This window comes from Aplidium turbinatum, chromosome 8, assembly GCF_918807975.1.
Source record: "Aplidium turbinatum chromosome 8, kaAplTurb1.1, whole genome shotgun sequence".
NCBI classification, from domain to species: domain Eukaryota; kingdom Metazoa; phylum Chordata; class Ascidiacea; order Aplousobranchia; family Polyclinidae; genus Aplidium; species Aplidium turbinatum.
The window spans coordinates 8695726-8719264 of record NC_137479.1 but is presented as its reverse complement, the minus strand read 5'-3'; the positions used below and the strand labels follow the sequence as shown (position 1 = coordinate 8719264).

At 38.5% G+C, this 23539-nt stretch overlaps 1 protein-coding gene across 1 annotated transcript in view; it reads left to right on the top strand.

The window, feature by feature from the left end:
• Positions 1-23126, top strand: part of LOC145776024 (chondroitin sulfate proteoglycan 4-like) — a 36884-nt gene extending 13758 nt beyond the window's left edge. Inside the window, exons 13-43 of the mRNA XM_082587434.1 lie at positions 297-433; positions 806-1045; positions 1772-1985; positions 2328-2429; positions 2826-2977; positions 3359-3495; positions 3925-4118; positions 4461-4581; positions 5098-5248; positions 6132-6309; positions 6559-6808; positions 7116-7290; positions 7620-7854; positions 8494-8619; positions 9022-9220; positions 9529-9650; positions 9923-10082; positions 10411-10499; positions 11527-11683; positions 12257-12368; positions 12909-13047; positions 15109-15255; positions 15475-15715; positions 15837-15922; positions 16276-16455; positions 16726-16909; positions 17467-17631; positions 18011-18152; positions 18806-18909; positions 19272-19447; positions 19818-23126. Coding sequence (XP_082443560.1) covers positions 297-433; positions 806-1045; positions 1772-1985; positions 2328-2429; positions 2826-2977; positions 3359-3495; positions 3925-4118; positions 4461-4581; positions 5098-5248; positions 6132-6309; positions 6559-6808; positions 7116-7290; positions 7620-7854; positions 8494-8619; positions 9022-9220; positions 9529-9650; positions 9923-10082; positions 10411-10499; positions 11527-11683; positions 12257-12368; positions 12909-13047; positions 15109-15255; positions 15475-15715; positions 15837-15922; positions 16276-16455; positions 16726-16909; positions 17467-17631; positions 18011-18152; positions 18806-18909; positions 19272-19447; positions 19818-20519 — 5517 coding nt within the window. The 3' untranslated portion in view covers positions 20520-23126. The remainder of the gene's footprint in view (positions 1-296; positions 434-805; positions 1046-1771; positions 1986-2327; positions 2430-2825; positions 2978-3358; positions 3496-3924; positions 4119-4460; positions 4582-5097; positions 5249-6131; positions 6310-6558; positions 6809-7115; positions 7291-7619; positions 7855-8493; positions 8620-9021; positions 9221-9528; positions 9651-9922; positions 10083-10410; positions 10500-11526; positions 11684-12256; positions 12369-12908; positions 13048-15108; positions 15256-15474; positions 15716-15836; positions 15923-16275; positions 16456-16725; positions 16910-17466; positions 17632-18010; positions 18153-18805; positions 18910-19271; positions 19448-19817) is intronic.
• Positions 23127-23539: the final 413 nt, after the last annotated feature.

Sequence of the window (23539 nt, the reverse complement as noted above, 5' to 3'; positions counted from 1 at the left end):
ACCTGTGTATTACTGGTCTGAAGTAGGTACCTTTATTGTGCAGTGGTGAGGACCACACATGCATTGGATACAACACTCAATGAGAACACATGTTATTATTTTATCGATTTGCTATCAAGCTTCTGTTGTTTTTGCACCTCGACAACCCCTTTTTTAATAACAGATTTGATCGAAATGAAAATATACCTCTGTAAATTATGAATTCGCGTCTTCCTATTAAAGCAGGTTACTGTATGTTAAACATTATATTCACTGAATTGAACTTCTTTTAACCACAACTACTTTCCCTTCTACAGGTGCTGATGGGCAGCGATGGGTCCAGTGGGGCGTGGTCTATAGCTTCCTCATTCCTCCAATCACAGATCAGTGACGGCCGAGTGAGGTATCTCAATGTGGACGCCAACGGCCAACTTGCTGACGTTGTACAAGATAGGTAAGTGACGTAATAAGATGGTGATTTAACCTTCTGATGGCACGCTCATTATCACGCGTGAGCTGGCTTACCTCACCAAGAAGAGCGTTATATTTTCTCAGTCTACTTTTTTCAAGTAGATTTTCCCCGATTTTCACTTAATAAAAGCTGATACGAATGCATAACGTATCACTGGCACAAAATTGATTGCGTGTTTTTTAGTCCAAAGATGTAATACGTTTTCTCATTACTGTATTGCTTAAGTGTGTGCTGACACGTTTTTTAACTGGTACCATTTGCAGTGTGTGATTGGAGTGAAGGTAAGATAAAAGTGCATATTGAGGCTACGTACACAGCCATTTTGTTAGCTTGAAGTTAAACGTTTTTTTTCAGGTTTGCTTTTTTCGCCTCTGCCAGCGGCTATGAGATTGGTCCTTTCATCTTCAACATCACGATCTTGCGTGTGAAGGTTTCTCTTCACCTCTCTTCCATCACTTTAAAAGCGGGTCGGAGCACCAAGCTACTCAGCAGTGACGTCATCTCTGTGCTATACACAGGAGTGGCTGATGTTTCAAGAGACGAAATTCAACTGGTTGTCTTGAAAAAGTTTGAATATGCGTCACTTTCTTACGAGTAAGTTTCTTGTTGTAATATTACGTATATAAACTGTCAGCTAACGTACCTAAGCAAAGGATTGATAAAACTCATGAAAATCCACTACGCAAAATGCGCATTTTACTTCATGTATTCAATTATTCATACAAAACATATTAATACAAGAAATGGCACCGTGCCGAAAAGACTTTGAGCTTCTTGAAGCGTCTACTGTCCTGACGTCACACGATTTCACATATTGGCATAAAAGAAGCCTTCCAGTGTAGTCCGGGAACACCGTGATCTGGGATGGTGAAAAATATAGACTCTCGCCTCGCCCCCAAAGGCTCACCGGACGACGAGTGAAAGGGAGCGCTGTTAATCTTGGCATGTGTGGCTATTGCTGTGCATGACTCGTTGCCATGATGCAAGCTGAACTTTTTTGTCGACACAGCTTATTCCGCTATCTTGCTTAGTAATCGAACGTTAGAGTTCTTACCTTTAAAAGGGTAGACGTGGGTTCGATACCATGTCAAGTCGTACCATTGACCCTGCAATCGTTTTTTTTTTCTACAGAAGCAAGCAGCATTGACGAAAACAATATTTGATTTGGGTGTGTTGTTTTACGGCTGCGGTGATACTGTCTGTCTAAAAAGGGCTGAAAGCAACACGAACCTGCAATGGTCACGGCACCATTCAAAAAATACACATCATGTCTACGTTTGCTTTAATTCTGTTAAAATCTTATTTGCAAATTTGCTTCAGGAATTCCAGTCTTGAAGTATCGACCGGAGACGCTTTCACCTTAGCGGAATTAGAATCAGGCAAATTGCGAGTGACTGTCCTGACCAGACAAATAGATCGAGATGTGTTCAAACTGCAAGGCAGCTTATTGCTCCAGGCGGTAGTTCAGGGAAGATATCGATCGCCCAAGCAAAACTTCAGCTTCACATACATCCCTGACACACGAAGCATAACAGTGAGTAGTTATTTAAGTTCCAAAGGTTTTAGAATAGCAGACCTAAGCATGAAGCACATTTCATTCTTATCTGTTTGAAGTGCTGCATGAAAACATTTAATTTTTTTTTTTACTTTAAAACTCTTCACTCAGTTCTATGCTGCCCAATAAGCCAACCTGTATGTAATACTCTCCAGCGAAGTTATATTTTAACTAGTGCCACTGAAGCGATGTGAAAAAGAACCACTGTTACTGAAAGAATAACTTTTTCACTTCGTATTATTTTTATTACCATCAGACTTTATGATCAAGAAACATATTTATCAAAACTTGCAGTTCTCATCATTTCTTACCTCACGACAGGTGACCATGTTGGAGTTACTTGTTGACGAAGGGGGCGAAAGTAGAATAACACCCAACCACCTGTTCGCTCAAACTTTGCTGCACCGACGGTTTCTATTCAATGTAAGCGCAAGTACTCTTGGCCCTAATATAAAAACTGTTGCTAATGTGTTGTTTATTTAATTGAGCGCATATTAATGATTTTTCATGAAAGAACGTTTCGAGAAAGAACATTTCAAGAAAATGAATACCTATTTTTGAAAGGATTCGTCATATTCATCCAAGAGAGATATATATTTATTTTTTATTTTTGTATCTATATTTTAATACTTTTCTCATTGTTTCTGTAGTTATGGAATGTTATAAACGTTTTAATATTATCTGAACACTAATTTTTATTTTTTATTTAAGCCTTTTTTGTGAGTTATAAATAAATTGCTCAGTTTTTACGTTGACGCTTGCTTTGCATGTTCAAGTCACCAATAGTGTAATCAACAACAGCTCAAACTGTTGCTGCAGGTTACCAAGATGCCACAGCACGGCGTCTTGAGACTGCGACAATTGGTGACCAGTTCATCTTCCGCAAACGACGATGACACTCTCATCAGAGCACAAACCAATGTTACGTCATTCACAACAAGAGACATCGTCGATGGAAGGCTCCATTACAGGTAACTGTTCTGCTTCAAATGTCATCGACTTGTCTAAGCAATGACTATTTTGTGGAACAGACTTCGGTATTGGCTTGTTTACTTAATTTAATGTTCTTTTGCTTTACTGGGGTAGTAACTGAACCACAGTATCCTTCATTTCACATTAGTCTTGAACTTTTATGGAATTTATGTATATATACAGATTTCCATATCGTCAAATTTACGTCAAAATCACGTATAATTATCGTCAAAAATTACCTATAAGTTCTGAGCGCTCTGGGCTAGCATGTAAACAACATAAAATCGATTTCTTAAAACGCTTATTCAAATCTGTCACCTCCTAATTTGATACCTTTCCAGAATCTTAGTCTCTGTTAAATTCTCATATACTTTCTCCAGACATGATGACAGCGAGAGTGACTACGATTGCTTTGCTTTCACCATTCGTCCCATTCTGGAAGGCGAGCTGCCTAATAAACTAGATACCTTGAGGAATGCAACAGCGAATGGAACGTTTACCGTTTCCATTACTTTACGTATGTTTTACATATTACTTTACATTGCAGAGCACACACCCATAGTTTTACTTAACCGTGTTAATTTGCGTATTTCATGAGCAGATACTATTTCGCATTTTTTTCATTTTTGCTCTTTTTATCAGAGAGTTTTTATTGTTATGTTAACCTTGTTACTCATTGGTTATGTAATTCGCCCTTTCTGCTTGGCATATTTGAATACATTGCTCTAGTTAGCAAAATCGTCTTTCTTACATCGATTTCATGTCGGCCAACGCTGCACCAACTTAAAAAGGTCAATTTGTCATTTGGAACATTTTTTTGTAAGATTTTAATATACATTTTTTCACTGTGATCATGTTTAATTGTCAAAATAAGTCAGCGTGACATCATAAAACTGCGATCCAACGTTATATTTTCGTCAAAATACTTCAACTCTCTCAACAACAGTGAACGACAACCCTCCCATTCGTGTGATCAATAAACCCTTTCACGTGGTGAGGAACAGAGAGAGGTTGCTCACCAAACGGGATCTCTGGTATCACGATCCGGATGTCAATCAGGATGACCTCGATCTGAAGTATGTGCGCCGTGGCATCAAGAATGGGGACATCCTCAATGCTACCAGCAAACGACGAGAACAGGTAAATGTTTATGTTGGTTTGCATGGTAGTCCTACATAAAAATATATCCAACATGGAATAAAAATGACAATATACTTAATGATCAAAAGATCCTTTCATAATGAGACAGCAACAGAGCTTCATCATCATCAGTCGCCATCTCCGCTTATAGCAGATTGCGCATCAACATGGATTAATGGTTGCCAAGAGTGACGATTTTGAGCTAACTTGATGAACTTCTAAAGAACTTTTGATTTTATTGTTGCTGCAATTGGATATGTAGCTTTGTCAACAGAGCTTGTTTTCCTTTGATGTTTCAGGAATTCAAAGAGATTTTGAAAATCGCTATATTTTCTGTTACAGATATTCGAGTTCACACAGAGAGACATGGAATCAAACAGCGTTTTATTTCGTCACGATCACAAGCAAAGTTCTTTCGGCCGATTCGTGTTTTGGGTCAAAGACGGGAAGAACTTTGCTACAGGTGAAGATGACTCGTTGAGAGGTCAACTTAACATTGAAGAAGTTTGCATTTGCTTGAGTTTTGTTTTTGCGGAATGTAGAAATGCTCTAAATTTCGACACAAGGTTTTGTCAATGATGATTAGTATGTGAATAAAAAATTAACGGTAACTTCTCAAGTACATGCATCTCCACACAAAGTGAAATTTACATGACTTTTGACTCTTTTTTTATTTGTTTAAAAATAGTGTTAGAATAAAGTACTTACTTCTCAAGTATCGTACATGCATCTCAACACAAAGTGAAATTTGCATGACTTTTGACTCTTTTTTTATTTGTTTAAAAATAGTGTTACAGTAAAACAAAATAGTGTTAAATGGTGAGAGGTTACTGTTATTTGTATATTCACTTGTTGATTTATGCATATTAGTTTGTATCCTCTGTGGATCCTTCTCTTGTATCATGGGCCAATCTTACAATTTTTTTGGTACATCCCTTCATTTTCTTTGAATGGTGATTAGTATCTTTGAACTTTTCAGGCCTGTTTGTTGTGCAAGCTTTTGGCCCGTATGTGAGGATCAGTAATTCCAGCAAGTTGCTGGTTAAGAGAGGTAGCAGTGCTGTGGTCACTACGACCAATATGAATGCTGATACCAACATTGTTGGCCGAGCATCTCTTATAAAATACAGGTAATGTATGTTGTAACACTGCGTATTTGCGTGACGCAACAATTTATCGAAAGACAATTTATCGAACGACAGTTCATCGAACGACAGTTTATCGAAAGACAGTTCATCGAACGACAATTCATCGAACGACAATTCATCGAAACGGCAGTTTATCGAAACGACAGTTCATCGAAACGACAGTTCATCGAACGACAATTTATCGAACGACAATTTATCGAAAGACAGTTCATCGAACGACAATTCATCGAAGGGGCTAGAGGCTATGGGTTAGGGGCTAGTGGTTAGAGGTTGGAGGTTATGGGTAGGGTTAGGGATTTAGGGTTAGGGTTGGGGGTTAAGGAGTAGGGGTAGGGTTGGGGGTTCAGGGGTAGGGTTAGGGTTTGGGTTTTCGATTAATTGTTGTTCGATAAATTGTCGTTCGATAAACTGTCGTTTCGATAAACTGTCATTTCGATAAACTGTCGTTTCGATAAACTGTCGTTCGATAAACTGTCGTTTCGATAAACTGTCGTTTCGATAAACTGTCGTTCGATAAACTGTCGTAGTACCGCGTATTCGAATGATTTTGCTTTGAATCAACGTATAGCAAGAAGCTTTGACAATTACAAGGTCAGTCATCGTTTCTCAACATAGAAGATCACCGCTTTGGCATAATTACTACTGAGACACAGACAGTAATAACGGTTTGAAGACATTTTTCTTGAGTAATAATGATGTTGTAAATCCATTTTAAGAAGTTTGTTCCGAAGCACTAGGCTGGAGTCGAACCATTATTGTCTAATTTTTTTCATTGTTTGTTCATAGCACAAAGTGTTTTAAACAACTGAGGTTTAGGAGATCTGACTTTCAGTGATATTCAAGCGACGTCTTCATTTATGTTCAGGATTTTGCAGCCGCCAGTGCATGGGACATTAAACTTTGGAAATAAAACTTCCATCTTTGACCTCACCCAGCGTCAGATTGACGAGGAGTTGATAGAGTACAGACACGATGGGTCACCTGACATGGCGGACCACATCGGTTATTCAGTCACCGTTGGGGAGACGACAGTTTATGGAAATGTAGGTTCATTATAAGACTTTAAATCAGGTACAATAATGTATATCTTCATAAAAGTTTAAAATGAAGAATTTAAGTTTTTCTCAAAGCATTTTTCTTATTTCTTCAAATTCTAAATGAGAGTAATATGTTGCCATGATCTCCTTGATGATTTTTTGATTCAAAAGTACCTATTCTATTTTTCTGGTTAAGCTACAAACCATTTTCGTTATAGTTTCGGAGAACAAGACTTTAATGTTGTCGTTCTCCAGCTCAGCATTCAGATCTTCTTGCCGAGCCAGCAACAGCCGCCAGTCATCCGTCGGAATCGGGCTGTGTCCGTCCAGCAGGGATCTTCCTTCAGAATAAGACGATCCGACCTGAGAGCCACCCACCAGGACATCCGACCACGTGGCATCGTGTTCACCATACGTCAGAGGCCAAGTTATGGACATCTTTTGCTCAATCGAACAATTGGCATCGATGGGAAACCAGCTTCGTCTGTTGTTGTCAATGCTACTAGTAGGTTCTGAACTGTAGTTGGATTTTTTCTCATTGAAGCATCATTTTGTGTTAAGAAGCCGCCAGCAGCTCTAGCAATGTGGGAACCAGTCATACAATCGACCTCCTTCTACTGGACCGCTTTCATTACTCCCAAACTCGTGTTATGTAGGCCTACAATAAATGTTTTTTACGTCAATAAGAGAGAACAAGGTGCGGGTCCTATCAAGCGGAGTTGAATATAGAACCTTGGGCGCGTCGCTTCGACCCGCGCTGCTGCAGAAAGCGAGACCAGCGCCAATCCCTGAACTTTGTTAAATATTTTTAGTCTTCACCCAGTGGGACATCAACCAAGGCCATCTTACGTACGTGCAATCCAGCAACGCAACCTTCAAGACGCCTCAGCCACTCGACAACTACACGTGTGACGTCAGTAACGGGATACTTAGCTTGATTGGAGTGGTTTGCCAAGTGGAGATAATCCCTCTCATCATACCTTTAAGGTAGGTTCTAAGTATGCGAAAAATCTGATTTATTTTGTGCCTTGTGTTTATTTATGCCAAAGACTTCAAAAGCGGTACCGATTGTGTTCTGGTTTGCATAAAGCAGTAAAGATAAGTTCGGGTTATAAAGCAGTTGAATCATAGATGGGATGCACAATTGAAAAAAGTGTAATTGCTAAAAAAACTGAACAGTCGCAGAATAAACAACCACAGCCCCCAACTGAATAGTTATTTGTGATTTATCGCAACGGGGTTGTCTTGTTACGAGAATTTGTCTAGTTTCCACAATGGAATGAAAGCAATATGAAGGCATTTTTCATTATTCTCAGGGCTGGTAATTTCAGCGTGGGTGAAGGCCGCTCGAAAGTTCTTGTGCGTGATTACCTTGATATCGTGAGTCCTCATTTCGAAGACTTGGACATCAATCTCGTCGTAATCCGTCAACCAATCAACGGCCAACTTGAGTCATCACGTGATACAGGGAACCGCCTGTCAGAGTTCACATTTCGCCTCACAAAAGCAGAGTTCGTTTATTACCTCCACGATGGAAGCGACACGGCCCAGGTATTGAATTTCGTAATAATTTTCTATAAATTTAACTTTCATCGTTGCGTATGAATGGGGCGGAATAGCCGCTAACTGGCGAAAGTATTAAAGTTCTGAAAGATTTAGGTCGTCTTATTGTGATGGCGCAGCGCTCGCTTTTCAATCATACAATCCTGGTTCGACTCCCGGCTTAAGCTGGTTGTCGAAAAACACCGCTGACCTCTACCCAGGGTGTAATAATTTGTATGGGGGCGTAGTTGCTGAAGGAAAGGCGGCCGAGAAAAAGAAGCTGGCCACCTTACTCATTTGTGCCGAAGGCTTAGTATAATAAGAACCTTATCTTCTCATCCCCAATGCTTGGATCAAGTATGGTACTCACTTTCTTTTTGTGATGTACTGCTGCTTTGGCCGTCCGGGTATTATTATTTTTAAGGATTGTATCTGCAAATTCTTGCTCACTATTCTATAAGGTCCTAGTGCAACAACACTGTAACTGTTTGGTTAAATCTTATTTCCCTGTATTTCGCAACATGGATGAGTCAAAGGTGCAGAGCTTCGTTGTTTCCATCATTTACAAGTATTGTAATGTTATCTTATCGAAGTAGTATTGCAATTTTACTGATGAATGGACTGCGATAACCAAGCAAGTCTCTACAGGACATGTACCAGCTTCAAGCCACAACAGCGGATGGAAGCAGGCAAAGTGACGTTGTTTCAACGTTTATAACCGTCATACCTGAAAATGACCAACCACCACGCATGGAGAATGATACGGGATTAACGGTTTGTTGCTGTGTTCAACGTAAAAAAATGTTAAACAGCGTTTGAAATTATGTTTTTACATTGAGAAACAAAGTAATGCCATCCATCGTTTTACTCAAAAACAAACAAAGTTAAGTGGAAAACGATCTTTGTCGTCTGTACCTGATGATGAAAGTTTGAAAGTATTCTCGCATGCAGGCAAGCCAATCTTTGTGCCCTCCACCTTAAAGCACGTTATTGCGTTTGCACAGCTGCGTGCTTGCGGCAAGTGTCGAACCGGTGTCCTTTCGTACATCGTTCTTACCACTCGTCCACTAACATGCAACACTTAGCCAATGAAATCGAATCAATTTTTTCGGTTAAGTGACCATTAGAAACACACAACTGGTCAGAAACGTCGATTAAGTGATCAAACTATTCTAGGTCTGGATAAACTCCACGACGACGATAACATCGCGACATCTAGCGGCAGTCGATCTGGACTCTTCTCCCATAAACTTAACTTACGAGATACTTCCCCCTGACAATGGCCACGTTGCTCTGAAGTCGAAACCGACGAAATCCATCGCTACTTTTACTCAAGCTCAAATTAAATCCGAAGACGTTGTCTTTGTTCACAAAGGTATTGCATTGACAGATTGTACTGTATTGCACAATAATTGACTGCAACTTTTTATAGTATTGAGTTTTACTTTAGATTTGAATGTAAAAAGCGGTTTGGAATTTTTTATTTTGTGACCTTTTCTACTAAAAATCTAGTTTAAGAATACAAATTGAATTTAAATATTTATACCAACGGTACTTTTTATTAACCTTGCCCAAAGGAACCGAATCACAGATACATAACGTCACGTAATTACAGTTTCAGGAGTTTTGGTTTTCAAGCCATCCCCTTCCGGCTAGCATGTTATACATCATTTGTCTTCACAGGTAAAACAACAGGTGGCTTCACCTACCAAGTGAACGATCATGATAACTTCGACACGAAGCACATCTTCGTGATCACTGCTAAGCTACTCTACATCACCGTTCAACCAACCCAAGTTTTGAAGGTAGGCTATGAGTTCGCAGGTGATTTTCTACACTTTACAAAAAATGGCTGTGCTGGTTTTGTTAGCAGATATGCACAAATTTACAGAAGTATTGTAGTTGCTTGTACAAATGAAACCATTTTTCTTTGTATGTGCGTCTGTGTCTCGCCATGTTTTGTCTGCCTTGCAAGCGTAGCTTAATACAAACATATTGCAACTGATCAAAACTTAACTGAAAGCTTTTTGAACAGAAGTTTTTGTATCGTCCGTGACACTTTTCCTGTTTTCACCAGGTGTTTCCATCTACGTATGCGCGACTTACCAGCGATCACTTGAAAGCGACGACCAATGACAAGACTGTGGAGCCTGATGCACGTGACGTAGCTTACGTCATCACCAAGCAACCAGCGTTGGGAAGAATCGCAAAGAAATTAATGAAAACGACGTTCAACAGTAAATCTCATTAATTGCAATAAGTTGGATAGTTTGATTTACTGAACCGCACCAACTATTTGTGAGTTCTCGCTGATGTTCCCATTATGAAATTGGGCATCTTTTCCCCATTTGTCAGTTATTGTTTGATTTTTTTGCCAACTTGTTGCACAAAGGGTCAACTTTGCACTGTGGCTTATTTTATGCTGACAATATTTTAGCACTTGCCATTCTACAACTAATTTCCTCAACGTTCAAATATCCCGCCGATTTAATCTTTTATCACAGCTTCAAATTTCACTGTTATTGTCAGCTAGTTCCATATTGCATTAAACACTTTCTTCCACAGAAAGCACCAACACATCAAACGTGATCTTTCAACAAACCGAAGAATTCACTCAAAGCGACATTGACTCTGGTCTTGTATATTTCCATCAGGTGACTACTCATCTTGCATTTTCGATTATAATTTAGCACCACTCCTACAAATTTAGCAACAACAAAAAGATGAAAATACAGTATTTAAGAAATATTATTTTGTTGTTGCGTGTGTTGTGTATTCGAAAAATATCTTGTAAGGCAAACCGGGACGTGTTGTCACAGGTTTGGGGCTTTTCGATTTGTGCTTTTGCTCTATACAATGCAAGTGATTTGGTTATATCATTCGTACGCTGTCCACTTACACTTCCTTTTGCCACTAGTTAAACTTTTTAATCGCAAAAGGATTTCAAGAAAATCAAATTTTTGTAAAAAAAAATTGTGACAACACGCCCCCAGCACGGGGCATGTTGTCACAAAGCATGGGGCGTGTTGTCACAATGTTTGCCTTACAATGTAAGGTTTGCCATACAAAATCAAATTTTATTACGTGGAATTTACGCTTATAAACAAGTTGAAATTAATTCAACAACTGCTTCGGGTCTTGTTTCCTTGCCTTCACATATCAACCAAGGGTTTGATACTTTACACCAAATTTTGCTTCTGCTTCTCGTAAGCTGTGACCATCATCACAGCTGTGACAACTCGCCCCGACGTACGCAGTCGGACAAAAGTTTTAATGGTGACTAGAAAAGGCACGCTATTAACTTCTAAAGTGTCAGCTATACTCCTAACATAATAAACTATAAAACTGATTTCATACTTGCGGTCAGACTGCTCTTATAAAAGCGTCACATAATTTTGAAAAGTTAGTGAAATTTACATCGATGACCAAATTTTTGTTAATAATTGAATTTAAGCTAAACCTGCTGTCTTTTCTTAACTTTGCTAACATCAAAATGAAGTTGACTCTTAACGAAGCACGTGCTACAAATATAAACTCGAAGCAATCAGTGCAAGTACAAAAAAAATTGCTGTGACAACACGCCCCTTGTGACAACAAGCCCCGGTTTGCCTTACTTGTTTTTGGAGTTAATTTAATGTCTATTTTTGTCACAATTTGCAAGCAACTGTTGTATTTCTCCAGAACAAAGACCCGATCGCCTGGAGCACAACCGACAACTTTCAAGTGACTGCATTTTCTTTCCCTGCTAGAAACGTCACTGGGGTTGTCGTCCACCTCAACGTGTCCTATGACGTTTATGCTTCTTTTGGAAGGCAGAGTCCAATCCAATTGAATGAAGGTCGGTGATAAATATGTTTCTGACCATTTACGTTCATTTTTCGGTGTGTTCTGGAATAAAGAAAGTTCCAGTTGCAACATACGATATAGCGTGCCAAATAAACTGAGAAAAGTAGCCAAAGTCTCAAAGCTTTAAGATAATGGTATAAATAGTTGTTGTTTGGTGGTGAGAGGGTACGAACGCTGCAAAAACCTCACAAATTAACAACATTTCATTTAGGGAACAGAAGAAATGCACAAAACCAGCTTTCGATTTTACAAAGCGAGTAATTTTTTGAACACAAAATGTAGTACCTAGTCAGCAAATCAATCATTTTTTACATTAGTTCAACTACAGACCGATAGTTTGCATAGCATGTAACAACTGTTACTACCTAATAGATTTGCTAGCCTTTCGTCAATCTCAAAATAACGAAGCAGCCTTGCCTACGAGTACGACATGATGATTCTGACGTCGTTACTATCGTTTTCCTGGTGTTGTGCAATTTTTAGGTGAAATGAGAAGACGTAATGTTTTCCGAAATTACATTAAAGTAACGTCAAACTTAACGACTCTAGCGTTTTCTTGCTTCAGGCGGGACGGTAATGGAAGGTGGCAGCTTTAATCTGACTTCCAACCAATTGGATGCCAGTAACCTGTTCAAAAAAGTTGCCGACACTGCGCGAAGAAAACGCTACGACTTGAGGTAAAACATGGTTTTGTGAACACAAAACACATGTTCGTAAGAAGCTACTTTATTTTTAAAAATATTAACTGCTTTGGTGAAATAACCTAACATAATCTTAATAAGATACATGATAAAAAACATGCAGTAGCAGTAGACGTGGTCTCTCTCAACTTCTGTTCCGCTTTCTCGATATTATTGAGAATAAAAAGTTTCACAAAGATTTTTTTTACTTAGGATGCGATTAAACGTCATAAGTAAATAAAATCAAGCCGGCTGATTTTATTTACTTATAAATCTTGCTTCTAGAATAATAGAAATAATATCTATTTAATTTCGCACCGATCTGTTAACTAAAGTAAAATTCAATTATTAGAGATCAAGTAGTTTTTCATCTTCTGCAATCAATGTTTTGACATGAAGTAGATGGTAGAACAAAGAAAGTACTAGCATCATGCAATTGGATGAGTGTTCAAAAACATATTTAAAAATTAAATTTCTTTAACACTTGAACCGCCACCAGCAAATTATATAACAACAATGTACCGTACCCACCTGCAGATATCGTCTGGTGTCGCTGCCCAATCATGGCAAGTTGTCGATTGGTGGTCGCGTGTTGTCAGGCAACGATTCGTTTCTTCACCGGTTCATCGAACTGAGGATTGTACGATACTCACACGATGATTCCGAACATGCGAAGGTAGTGTGTCTTCAACGAGTTCTGTGTACATTGTTGTGGACATATGGTGGTTGGTGTTGATGTTTGTACAGCGGAGTAGCTGGGTTTGAGGCAACAAGGAAAATTATCAGTGGGAAGGCCAATTTAACTCTATGTATTATGTAACATTGTTATCGGGCACTGGATACTCAAGCTGTGCCAGTGTGTACGTACATATTAATTACAAAACATCGTTTAACAAAAAGTAAATCGTGCATAAAAGCATTTTTTTGACATTTGTTTAGATATTTTTGTCTGCAGTAGTGTTGCCAGACTCCAGTTTGCTCACTACACCATTTCAACCTCCAAATTACACCATTTCAACCTCCAAATTACACCATTTCACCTAAAATTACACCAACGCCCTAAATTTTTTCCTAAAATACAGAAGTGTAAGAAAAGTAATGGGAATAACAAAAATTTACACAGAAAAGAACGAAAATCACACAGTTACATGTCAACACAGCTAATACAATTAGGTGGAAAAGCTAGAAGGTTAAAATAAAAATAGTTTTTCAAACAAAATAACATTCAATTATTGTTCTTCCAATAAAAAGAGTGCAAGTGTGCAAGAGCTAAACATCATGTTTAGGACCTTAACTTTGTGCATAAAGAATTTTACGATTAATTTATTACTCATGGTGTAGGTAGCATATACAATTAGCTGATGAACGTAGTTCAGTAATACCAAACTCTCAGCAGACAGACAAGACTCAAAGCAGCCGGGCAATAGGTCAGCAAATATTACGGACAAGATTACGGATTACGATTACGGACAAACAATTTTATAAATGCAACACAACTATAAATATACTTCAATACAACAAAGTAGCAAAGATTTTCCAAATTACATCAAATCTGTGATGGTGTAGAAGAAAAAATTTTCTACACCAGGCCGTTTCAAATGCACCATTTTTTCAAAATTGGTGTTGTAGGACACCATCTGGCAACGCTGGTCTGCAGTGCTGTCTTGGATATGGCCAGAGGTGGGCATCCGCTACTCGGGCTAAACTAGTGCGCGCTACAGCTTCCCGCTACCAATCGATAAAAGTAGCACGCTACCGCTACTCAGGCTAAAGTAGCGCGCGCTATCGCTACTTATTCCGTTACTTCTGTCTTAACATGAAGTTAAACTGCCACAGGAACCACTTTGTGGCGTGAAAATGACCTTGAAGGCGAATGACATCATTCGATTACACTGTCATTTCAACGTCGTTATAAAAACATGTTTTAGGTGAAATTTATTGTTACGCATCTTTCAAAAACACAAGCATTTAAAATTGCGAGTCCCTGAGTCTTGCCGGTTTGGCTTCAGCGCGTTTTTCGTTTTACTCCACCGCAGCACTGGAAGGAAGGTGTTGTATTTAATAAAGAAACGTTATAAATCGGCACTAGGAAAGCTCAAGGACTTGCTTCTGTCTGAAAACAGGCCTCTCTATTTGATTTTTTTCCAATACCGACGTTTCATACGATTGGCACCAACACACCAAAAATTCATCCTCGTAGTCGTAACTGGTGTTGGTGTCACTCTTGTCGGTATCACCGTGGCTTGACGTTTCCCGCAATAGTCGAATGAGTTCTGCTTTGATGTTTTCACGCATTGTTTCCATAAAAAGTCTCCAAAAACGATTTTCTTTTTCACTTTGAATTGGAAAGTAGCGGGAGTGCGACTGAAAAAATGTATATCCTCCCCGCTACCGGTACATTAAAAGAATCAGCGCCGCTACTCTACCAAAACTGCAGCGGCGCTACCGTTACCAAAAAAGTAGCTTCAAGGCAGTTGCATTTGTCGATTTTAAAGCTAGATACTAGCATTAAAAGACGTCTGAGATGATGCTACTCAAATATGAGCAACAAAATTTTAAGGAAAATATTGTTATAGTTACGTGTTCTTGGCTCATCCCGCGCAGCAAATGAGTCTTTTTTTTACGTTGATTCAATTCAGCTTGAGTCAATATAAAAATTACAACCCAGTGTCCTGTACTTGTTGTAATAATTTAAACGTTATCTGTCAGATAAACTGTTTCATTTCGACAATTTCAGGATTCTTTTGTATTCGAGGCTTACCTGCAGAATAGGAAGCATTCGAACGAGCTTCCCACCCACACGCTACGTGACACCTTCCACGTACAAGTGCAGCCTGTCAACGATAACCCTCCCAAGTTGCAAACCAGATCTCCTCATTTAGTGGTAAAGCTAATTTTGATTGGGACTCTTTAGGTTATTAGAAGTTGCTCGCCTTGTTAGAGTGTTGATGTAGGCAGGCCTATCGTATCGTATTGCTCGTTCCATCAAGTGCCAAATATTTGTATATTTTAACGTTTCGTTAGTCAGCTCAGACTGACATCTTCAGGGATCTTGATTGGATCACTTAACCGCTGCTTTAACAACAAAATCTTGTTGCTTCAGGCCGTCCAAGGATTCAAAGCCATTTTCAACAACTCCATACTACTGGCGGTTGATATAGACAATCCTGCGACTGACATCGAATACTCCATCATAAGACCCCCGACCTACGGGGTGTTAAAACTAATTAGCGGAAATTCGACGCTCCAAAGCCCACCGATCTCCACTTTTACTCAGGATGATGTCGATCGGGGTCGAATAGTGTTCGTTCAAAATGAGCCTGGGAGGGATTTAAAACATTTTGGTACGTATTTTAATGGTGTTTTTACATCATTCCAACATTGCCCAATAAATTTTTTTAAATAGAATGTTTATAAAAATTTTGATTGAACATGACAGTGAAGATTGATGTATTATTTTTTCAGGTGACAGTGAAGAAATATCAGACGCCTTTTACTTCAGCCTCACCGACGGAAAGCATAGACCAATTTATAGACTCTTCGTAATCAAGGCAAGTGATCGCCTGGTGTGATAGTTACAAATTGCAGCTGTTTTAGAGTTTGATAATTTTCGCCTAAATAATGTAAATATATGAAATTATTGTGATAAAATGATATTGTGCAATATACGATTAAAATGTAGTAGTAGTAGTCCAGTTTTAATCCGGTGATGTTACCGAGGGTAGCCGGATCCACCTTAACGTGCTGCAATTGTCTTCATACCTTGTCTCCACATTGATCTGTCTAACGCGTCCTCTCTTGTCAAGCCCTTAAAATAATCTTGACATGACTTAATTTCTGTTGAGATAATGATACGTGACTTGGTGAGCATAAAAATATCCATTTTAACTTTTCTTTTTTATAGATTAAGCCTGTTTTCTTGCAAGTGTCACTGTCTCCACTCCATCTCAAGCAAGGCCAGTTCTCTGCTTTGCTGTCTGATGACGTTTTGATGACGTCTACCAACGGTGATCGACGGTTTATTACGTTTCATATTGAAACTGGCCCCATGGCTGGAAGTCTACTGAATGGCAAGAAGAAGGGGGTAAAACAAATTAACCGCGTTCTCACTCTCACCCAGTGCAGCTGCATAGCATTTATTCCCCTGTACCTTCATTCAGTTCTAAGTTTCTAACACATCGATCAGCAGTGGCGCTGAAAATTTAAGATTTGATTCCTCTTAAATACAATAGATTCATTCTTTATGTAATTTAGTTTAGTAGCGTTTTCCATGGTTTTGTAGCATCCATCGTAGATCATGTAGTTTTCACTATAGTTTTATAGAAAAGTAGCAATACTCTCATGCACTGTTTAGGTGACCGATTTTTCATATGATGATTTCATCACTTCTCGTGTTACGTATGTCATGAGTGACCGCTATCATGCCAGTGATCATATGACGTTCATGATCACGTACAATGACAATCGCATCACGGATGGACACCCAAACACCACAGCAACATTAAACATAACCGTAGATCCACTCATTAGAACAGCAGGTAGTTACATTTCATAAAATGTACGTTTAAGTCAAGCCAATCAACTTATTTTATGTGTCTTCAATGTCATCAGACGTTGTAGCGATGTCACATGGACAACATATGGTTGTTAGATAGACAATTTTGAAAATAATATTCTCACTTGCTTGACTTTAGTTGTACCAAACTGTGTTTGAGCAAGCAATGCAAAGTGAGATAAGTTTTCTAAGCTTAGCTTTGCTTGTTTAAGGCCATGGTCAAGCAAGGCATATTCACAAAATGTATTTACATTTTTCTAAGACAAAAACTGTTTCAAAAACCAAATGTGTGAAGTACTACTTGATTATTGAGCATTAAATTAGTGCAATAACTTTTTTGTTAGTTGACAGCCTCGAAATCAGGTTCAGTAAGTCATTTCATTTTTGTGGTGCAGTCTACAAGATATAAGAAAAGCGACATGGACACATCATTGAAATAGAGGGTGGTAGAATAGAAACCACTTGTATTGATTTTCACTGGCATTCTAAACTTCACCAAATTTGTTACCAAAGATTTAATTAATTTACGTTGTTATACAGAAAACATGGAAATCTTTCCCGACCGACGAACTGTGCTGCATGTTGGCCACCTTGATGCCGGGGAACTTGCAAACTTAACCAACTCTGAGCCGATCTATCGACTGTTGGAACATCCTCGTTATGCTGATGTGATTGTGGCTGGATTTGCAGGCAACACTACCCCAGGTGAATATTGTGATCAGTGACGTGTGCATTCCCTAACACTGCAATTGTATGAATTCTGTAGCTCAATGCAGCACAGGTGGGTTGATATATTTGTCTATGGTATTAAACCAACCACTTTACGCATATAAGTGCATTTTTACGCTTCTGCCTGTGCATTGTGCAATGTGCATACTGGTAGCCGACACAACTTCATATTACCATCGCAATGCACTCAGCTTGTTAGACCGACATATTTTTATGGAGACATTGTTCATTGGCTGCAGCTGAGTGCAGCACCTGTACTTTCTGATTGTTGTCCAAGCAGCCTGTTGAAGTTCCCATCTTTACTATTTACGTCATACTAAAAGAAACAAGATTATTTGCTTTTTTCTTTCTGTAGCAACTGGTCGGTCGTTAGTTCAGCGGTCTATCCGATATCCGTCATTCACACACGATGACGTATTAAACGGTTTCGTGTCGCTCAATGTTGGATTTGTCAACGTCACCAACTCCAGCGTTCTCCAAGATCAGCTGAAGTTCAGGTGAAAGCTACTCAAATTAAGTTGCAATTTTTATAAAAACGATTTTGCTCAAAATTTGAAGATGTGTCACTTGGTGTCATGTAGGATGCAGCGTAAAAGAAACAGTGCTTACTAGATTGAAACGGCGTCAACCGAAAAATTACTGACATGTTTCTGTAACTGTACATGAACTGTTTCCTATCAACAGCTCGTTGCATAGACGAGTGGTGAGAGCTTTGTTGCATCACTCGAAAGGGCGCCGGTTCGACACCGCTCAAGAGCATGTGGCTGTGTCTTTGGCAGGACACTTAAAGGCATGCCTGAAGGTGGACATGAAGATTGGCTTCCTTGCCTTCCCGTCCACTTAATCTAAATCTTCAACCACCGGCTGAAAGCCTGGATACGACAAAAATAAAGCAGTCGTCCGTAAAGAAACTGCGTGGGTTCGTTGTCAATCAGACATATCCGACTGACAATGATATTATAAAATGTAACGTTAACAGCTGAGAAATTAAGGTAATCTAATTTCAGTTGTTTCCCTTGCGCTACGTTAGCACACAGTTCAATGTTTCGAAAAGCGATGTTATCTCATACAAATGCGCCTTCTGATGTTGAACCAATGTAATGAAAGAAGAAAGTTATACCAGCCGAAATAACTTGTTTGTCATTTCCAGTTTGACAGTCGAGAGCGAAGCTGTCCAACCTGCTGTCGGTGTTCTTCGGTTTAGGATAGTTCCTGCTCCTGATGATGATGACTCCTTGCAAGGGAGTGTTACAGGTTGGTAGAGGGTGCTTGTGATTTGTGTTGATGTTGCGAGAATATTATAACCACTTATGGCTTTTATAACTTTATTTACCAAATTTATATAAGCGCTGATTGCAGACTTTATATTTTTTTTAAATAACGTTTACAACTGTATTAATGATGTTTCTGCGTCGATTGATTTCAATTTGATTAACGTAGAAATATTATCAATAGTAAATTTTGCTTTTAATATTCTGTTAGTACGTCAAACCCTCTGCCATCGTGTCGACAAGTATGTGTGGCTCCATGTGCGTACTCTGCACAGGCTAATAGATTTTTATATCAATTTTTCAAAACATTGAATGTAGACAAAAGTAACGCTATCCATCTTCTAGCCACAGAAACAACATCACCATTGATTGATGACAAATCCACCATTCAATGGAATATTGAAAGCACAGCATTTTTAACGTCTTCCGTGGCTCTTCCTACAGAGTGGACTGTGTCCTTGACATCGACTTCTTCAACTCTTTCTCCTTTGGATAAAATAGAAGACACCCGAGTAGTAAAAGCAAGAAATATTTTATTTTTTGTAGTTATGAATAATCATGGTTGTTCATGTTCAAAATTGACTATCGCAGGATATGTAACAATTAGGGGGTCCAGATGCGTTTTGTTGGTAAAAATGCAAACAGTGCACTGCCAACTGCAATTGTTGTATTGGGATGTGCTGCCGAAGTTCGCAGTATCAACTATTCAAATATCAACTTTAAAAGTAATCTGTTGTTTATATTCCGATATATATTCGCTCAGGTACAAATATTTTATGAACAACAAAGCTACACTTTCAAATTAATTTAATATAACAAAATTCAGTAGATGATTGATTGCACTACAAGTTCGAATTTCCATTTGTTGCTTTAACGTTTTGTATTATACAGGAGCCGAAAGCTGACAGTGAAGTCCCATGGTTGATTCCGTTGATTGTTGCTCTTTGTCTTCTTTTGATCTTCATCGTGGTTGCTGTGGTTTGCTGTTATAAGCGGAAGCAAGAAAAGCGAAGTCCTGCTTATATTCATGGACAAGAATCACCAACTTTAAAGCCATCAATTGCTGTTTCACCTCCTTCCCCGATCCCTGCTCCTCCTCATCAACAAACTAATATCGATGCCTCCACCGTTGTTAAAGTCACATCGCGTACGGAAAACAATAATTTACCACAGCGTTGTCCAACCGCTCCAGTTGTGGTGACTCCTCTTCCGAAAACATCTTCCAGCTTCCTGGATGATGATCCTGTGGATGGTTACTGTGATGATGCCATGATCTCTAATTCAATGCCTCTGGAAGGAGTTCTTGCTTCATCTAGGATGCGAGAACTTTCGACTCCGCAAATCAACCTTCCCAATCAACGATTCAAGGATCACCACATGGAAGCTTCTTGCTCCATGGATTTCTACAATGATCCTCATCATCCTTTCTTAGATCACTATCAGTACTCCGTTGAGTTATCTTCCAATGAAAGCATCAGCTCGGATGAGGAGAGATGTTCGACTCTTCCAAGAAGAAATGCTCCATCTTCTCATCAAGAAGCAGGACATCAATCAACTGCATCTTCTTTGGGGATTAACCAATACTGGGTTTGAATTAAAGATCGTCTTCAATTTTGTTTCTCTTGCATTTGCTTGAAAACGATGAGTAAGCGTACGCGCTATGCCGTTGTTTAAAATTGGTTGAACGACTTTTACTGACAGTTTATTAAATTTCAATGTTCATCACAACACATACTTTAAGTGTACTCTGATTTCAAAAAGTTACAAATTAACGTTAATTATTTATATACTATAGTGACAGTATACACGCATCGAATGTCCCGTTTTTCTTTTTTTAGATTTGCAAAGGGCACAATTTTTGCCACAGCTTAAACTTCTATGCAGTCCAGAGTTCCCTGCTGATGCTAGCTTGACAAACGTTGTGCTGATTCAATTTGTTAAAAATTGCGCTGACGTGTTTACGCTTACGCAACGTATCGAGTGTGCGTAATGACGCAGTACAATCCCAAAGTTAACATATTTCGATCACTGCTGTTTTCATATTAAACTTGTGTTATAGTGAGTCCTTTTAGGTTGCTTTTGTAACTTTATTGACATAGACTTTTGTATTTCATGCAATGTATTTTTTACATCGAAAAATGTAAAGTTTTGTATTTTTGATCATCTATCAGCATATCAATTGCCTTGCGTCGTATGTACGTGCCACTAGTTCGTGTTTTTTTGTTGTTTTTTTCGACATCGCGCATTTTTTTATGTCGTAACAGTATTATTAACTTTTACTAACTAGTCTAGTTTGTGTAGTTAAGTTATCAAATTCAATCATTTTACGTTGAATCCACGCAAAAATGACTGTTTCTAGATAAAGAAATCCTGCTGCAACTATTTTTCCCGAGTTGTGCCTTATGTGAATGCTCAACGTTTCATTTTTTACATTTCTTAGAATGACTTCTCATTTAAAATCCAAATCCAGCAAATTAGTCCTTTTCTACGCTGATCCAAAATAGAAAAGAATTGACTGGTTGAATCGTCTGTGTTCAGTTCACTATCTTAAATATCTTTTAATGCTTGTGAGAGTAAAGTCAACGACTTAATGTTGTATCGAAATCTTTGTTTCAGATTTAATAAAAACCGCCCTGATCGTACATTTTTTTAATGCTGTAAAAATGCTTCAATCACCCGTTTATCAACATCATTTTTGCATCAAATTATCATCACTATGATATTTGTCTTAGATTGGTATTTTTCCAACGCTTGTTGTTTTACCTACTTTGCATTGCCTCTTGTTTGTGTTGATGCTGTTATATAACATCTGTAATTCTGTATACTTGACATTTCAATACGTTACATCAACTAACTTACAATCACTTATGTGTACAGTTTGTTTATTTTTAATGCTCTTAATAATTGACTAACAGCTTGCCAATGAAAAATAAATTAAGTTGATATTTCATTTTACAGTAAAATAAAAACACTTTTTATTCAAAGCATTTACTTCAGGTCGAAATATTCACTTCAGTTCACGGCCAATGTTCTGATGCTTTAGTTTGACAAATCACAATTGGCAGACTATTTTGCAACTATCTGTTAGAAGTCACTCAGCTCTTGATTAAATTCGAGGTTTTCAATCTTTTTGATTGACAGTGCTCTTCCACAATGTGCCAGGGAGAGCACTCGGAACATGTGAAATACTCGCATCCTCAAAACAGGTGATTCTTTGCTCCATTTTTTTGGTGAAGTCAATCGTGCTGACTGGCGAAATGTTGGAGATAGGCTAAAGTCAGGAATAACGGACCAGGGTACCGATTTTCTGTTGGAAGGTGGAATACTTAAAACGACCCTCTTCTATTCTCAATTTTGCTTCAAAAATGTATCATTTGGGGTGTTAGTCTGACTAGGACAGGTTGGTTTGATGTGCTACGAGTCAAATGTTTGTTTGTTTTTCATATCTTTCTTTATCCTGCATTGCGGGAAAGCGGACTTGAGTGCTATGCATCGGTGTACGCCTTTCGACGTTCACCTGACCCACGCTGCAGCCGACGGCAATGTCTGTTTCTGGTTGTCTACTCTACTTATGACTTAAATTTTGTACTACCCATTACTCAAAATCGATCACTGGGTAGAGGCAATTATCGTAAAGTTTCTTGCCCAGAGAAACAACAGCAAGTGCGGGTAACCAATTAGAAAACATAGCCTACTAGGTTCTCTTGATGTAAAATAATACTCATTTTTTGTAATTTATTGCATTTATTACGCCGTTGCGACAATCAGGTACGACTGACATTTTCTAAGAGTGTATTTGATATTGATTAACTGGTGCAGGAGATAAAAACATGTCGTAAAACAAAAATGACAAATTCGGAATTGAAACGCGTATTCTATTGTTTAGAATTACTTCATAGCTTCCCAGACAGCAAAATCCGTCATTTTACATTGATTCAACGTTTGCCTATAGCCCGAAACAATGCAAAAATGACGGATTTTGTTGTCTGGCTTGTCATGTTAGTGGTGGAGTTTCCTTTATTCCAATGTAGCTACGTTAGTGGCCTTTTTCTCAAGATTTATGAGAAAAATTAGAATTTTTTTTAAATTTGATGTCTTTGTGTAATTAATATCAAACGATCTAGTTCTCCTAGCCTAAGATGATTTTGCACAAAGTAACTGCTGTTTTGCCTGATTTTATAGCCTGGAATTAAACTGTTCTCAATATTGTTGTTTCAAACCACTGAAGTACCGGAAACGTTTTGTGCAGACTAATGGTTGAAGTCGAAATGACAAGCTGGTAGATATTACACTCACCAAGCCTACAAAGCAGAATGATGAGTCTGGAAGTGCCGTTGCTTTGTGAGGACAACTCCTCTCAATCACTTTCTGCTGCCAACTCTGATTTTCTACGGACACCCCTTGTCGAAATTTTTTTTGCAACGAAAACGAATTGATAAAACTTCCATTTGCTAATAATAACCACTAAGTCATATTGTGTAAGATTAGCCCACCATACTCAGTTTGCAATGACAACTTAGTGACTGTTTGGTTAGTTTTGAATCTTTATCCTCGGACTGACAAGCCTTGATAAGTTATTCCTGGTAGTTTCACATAGGCTACTTGTAGAGGCT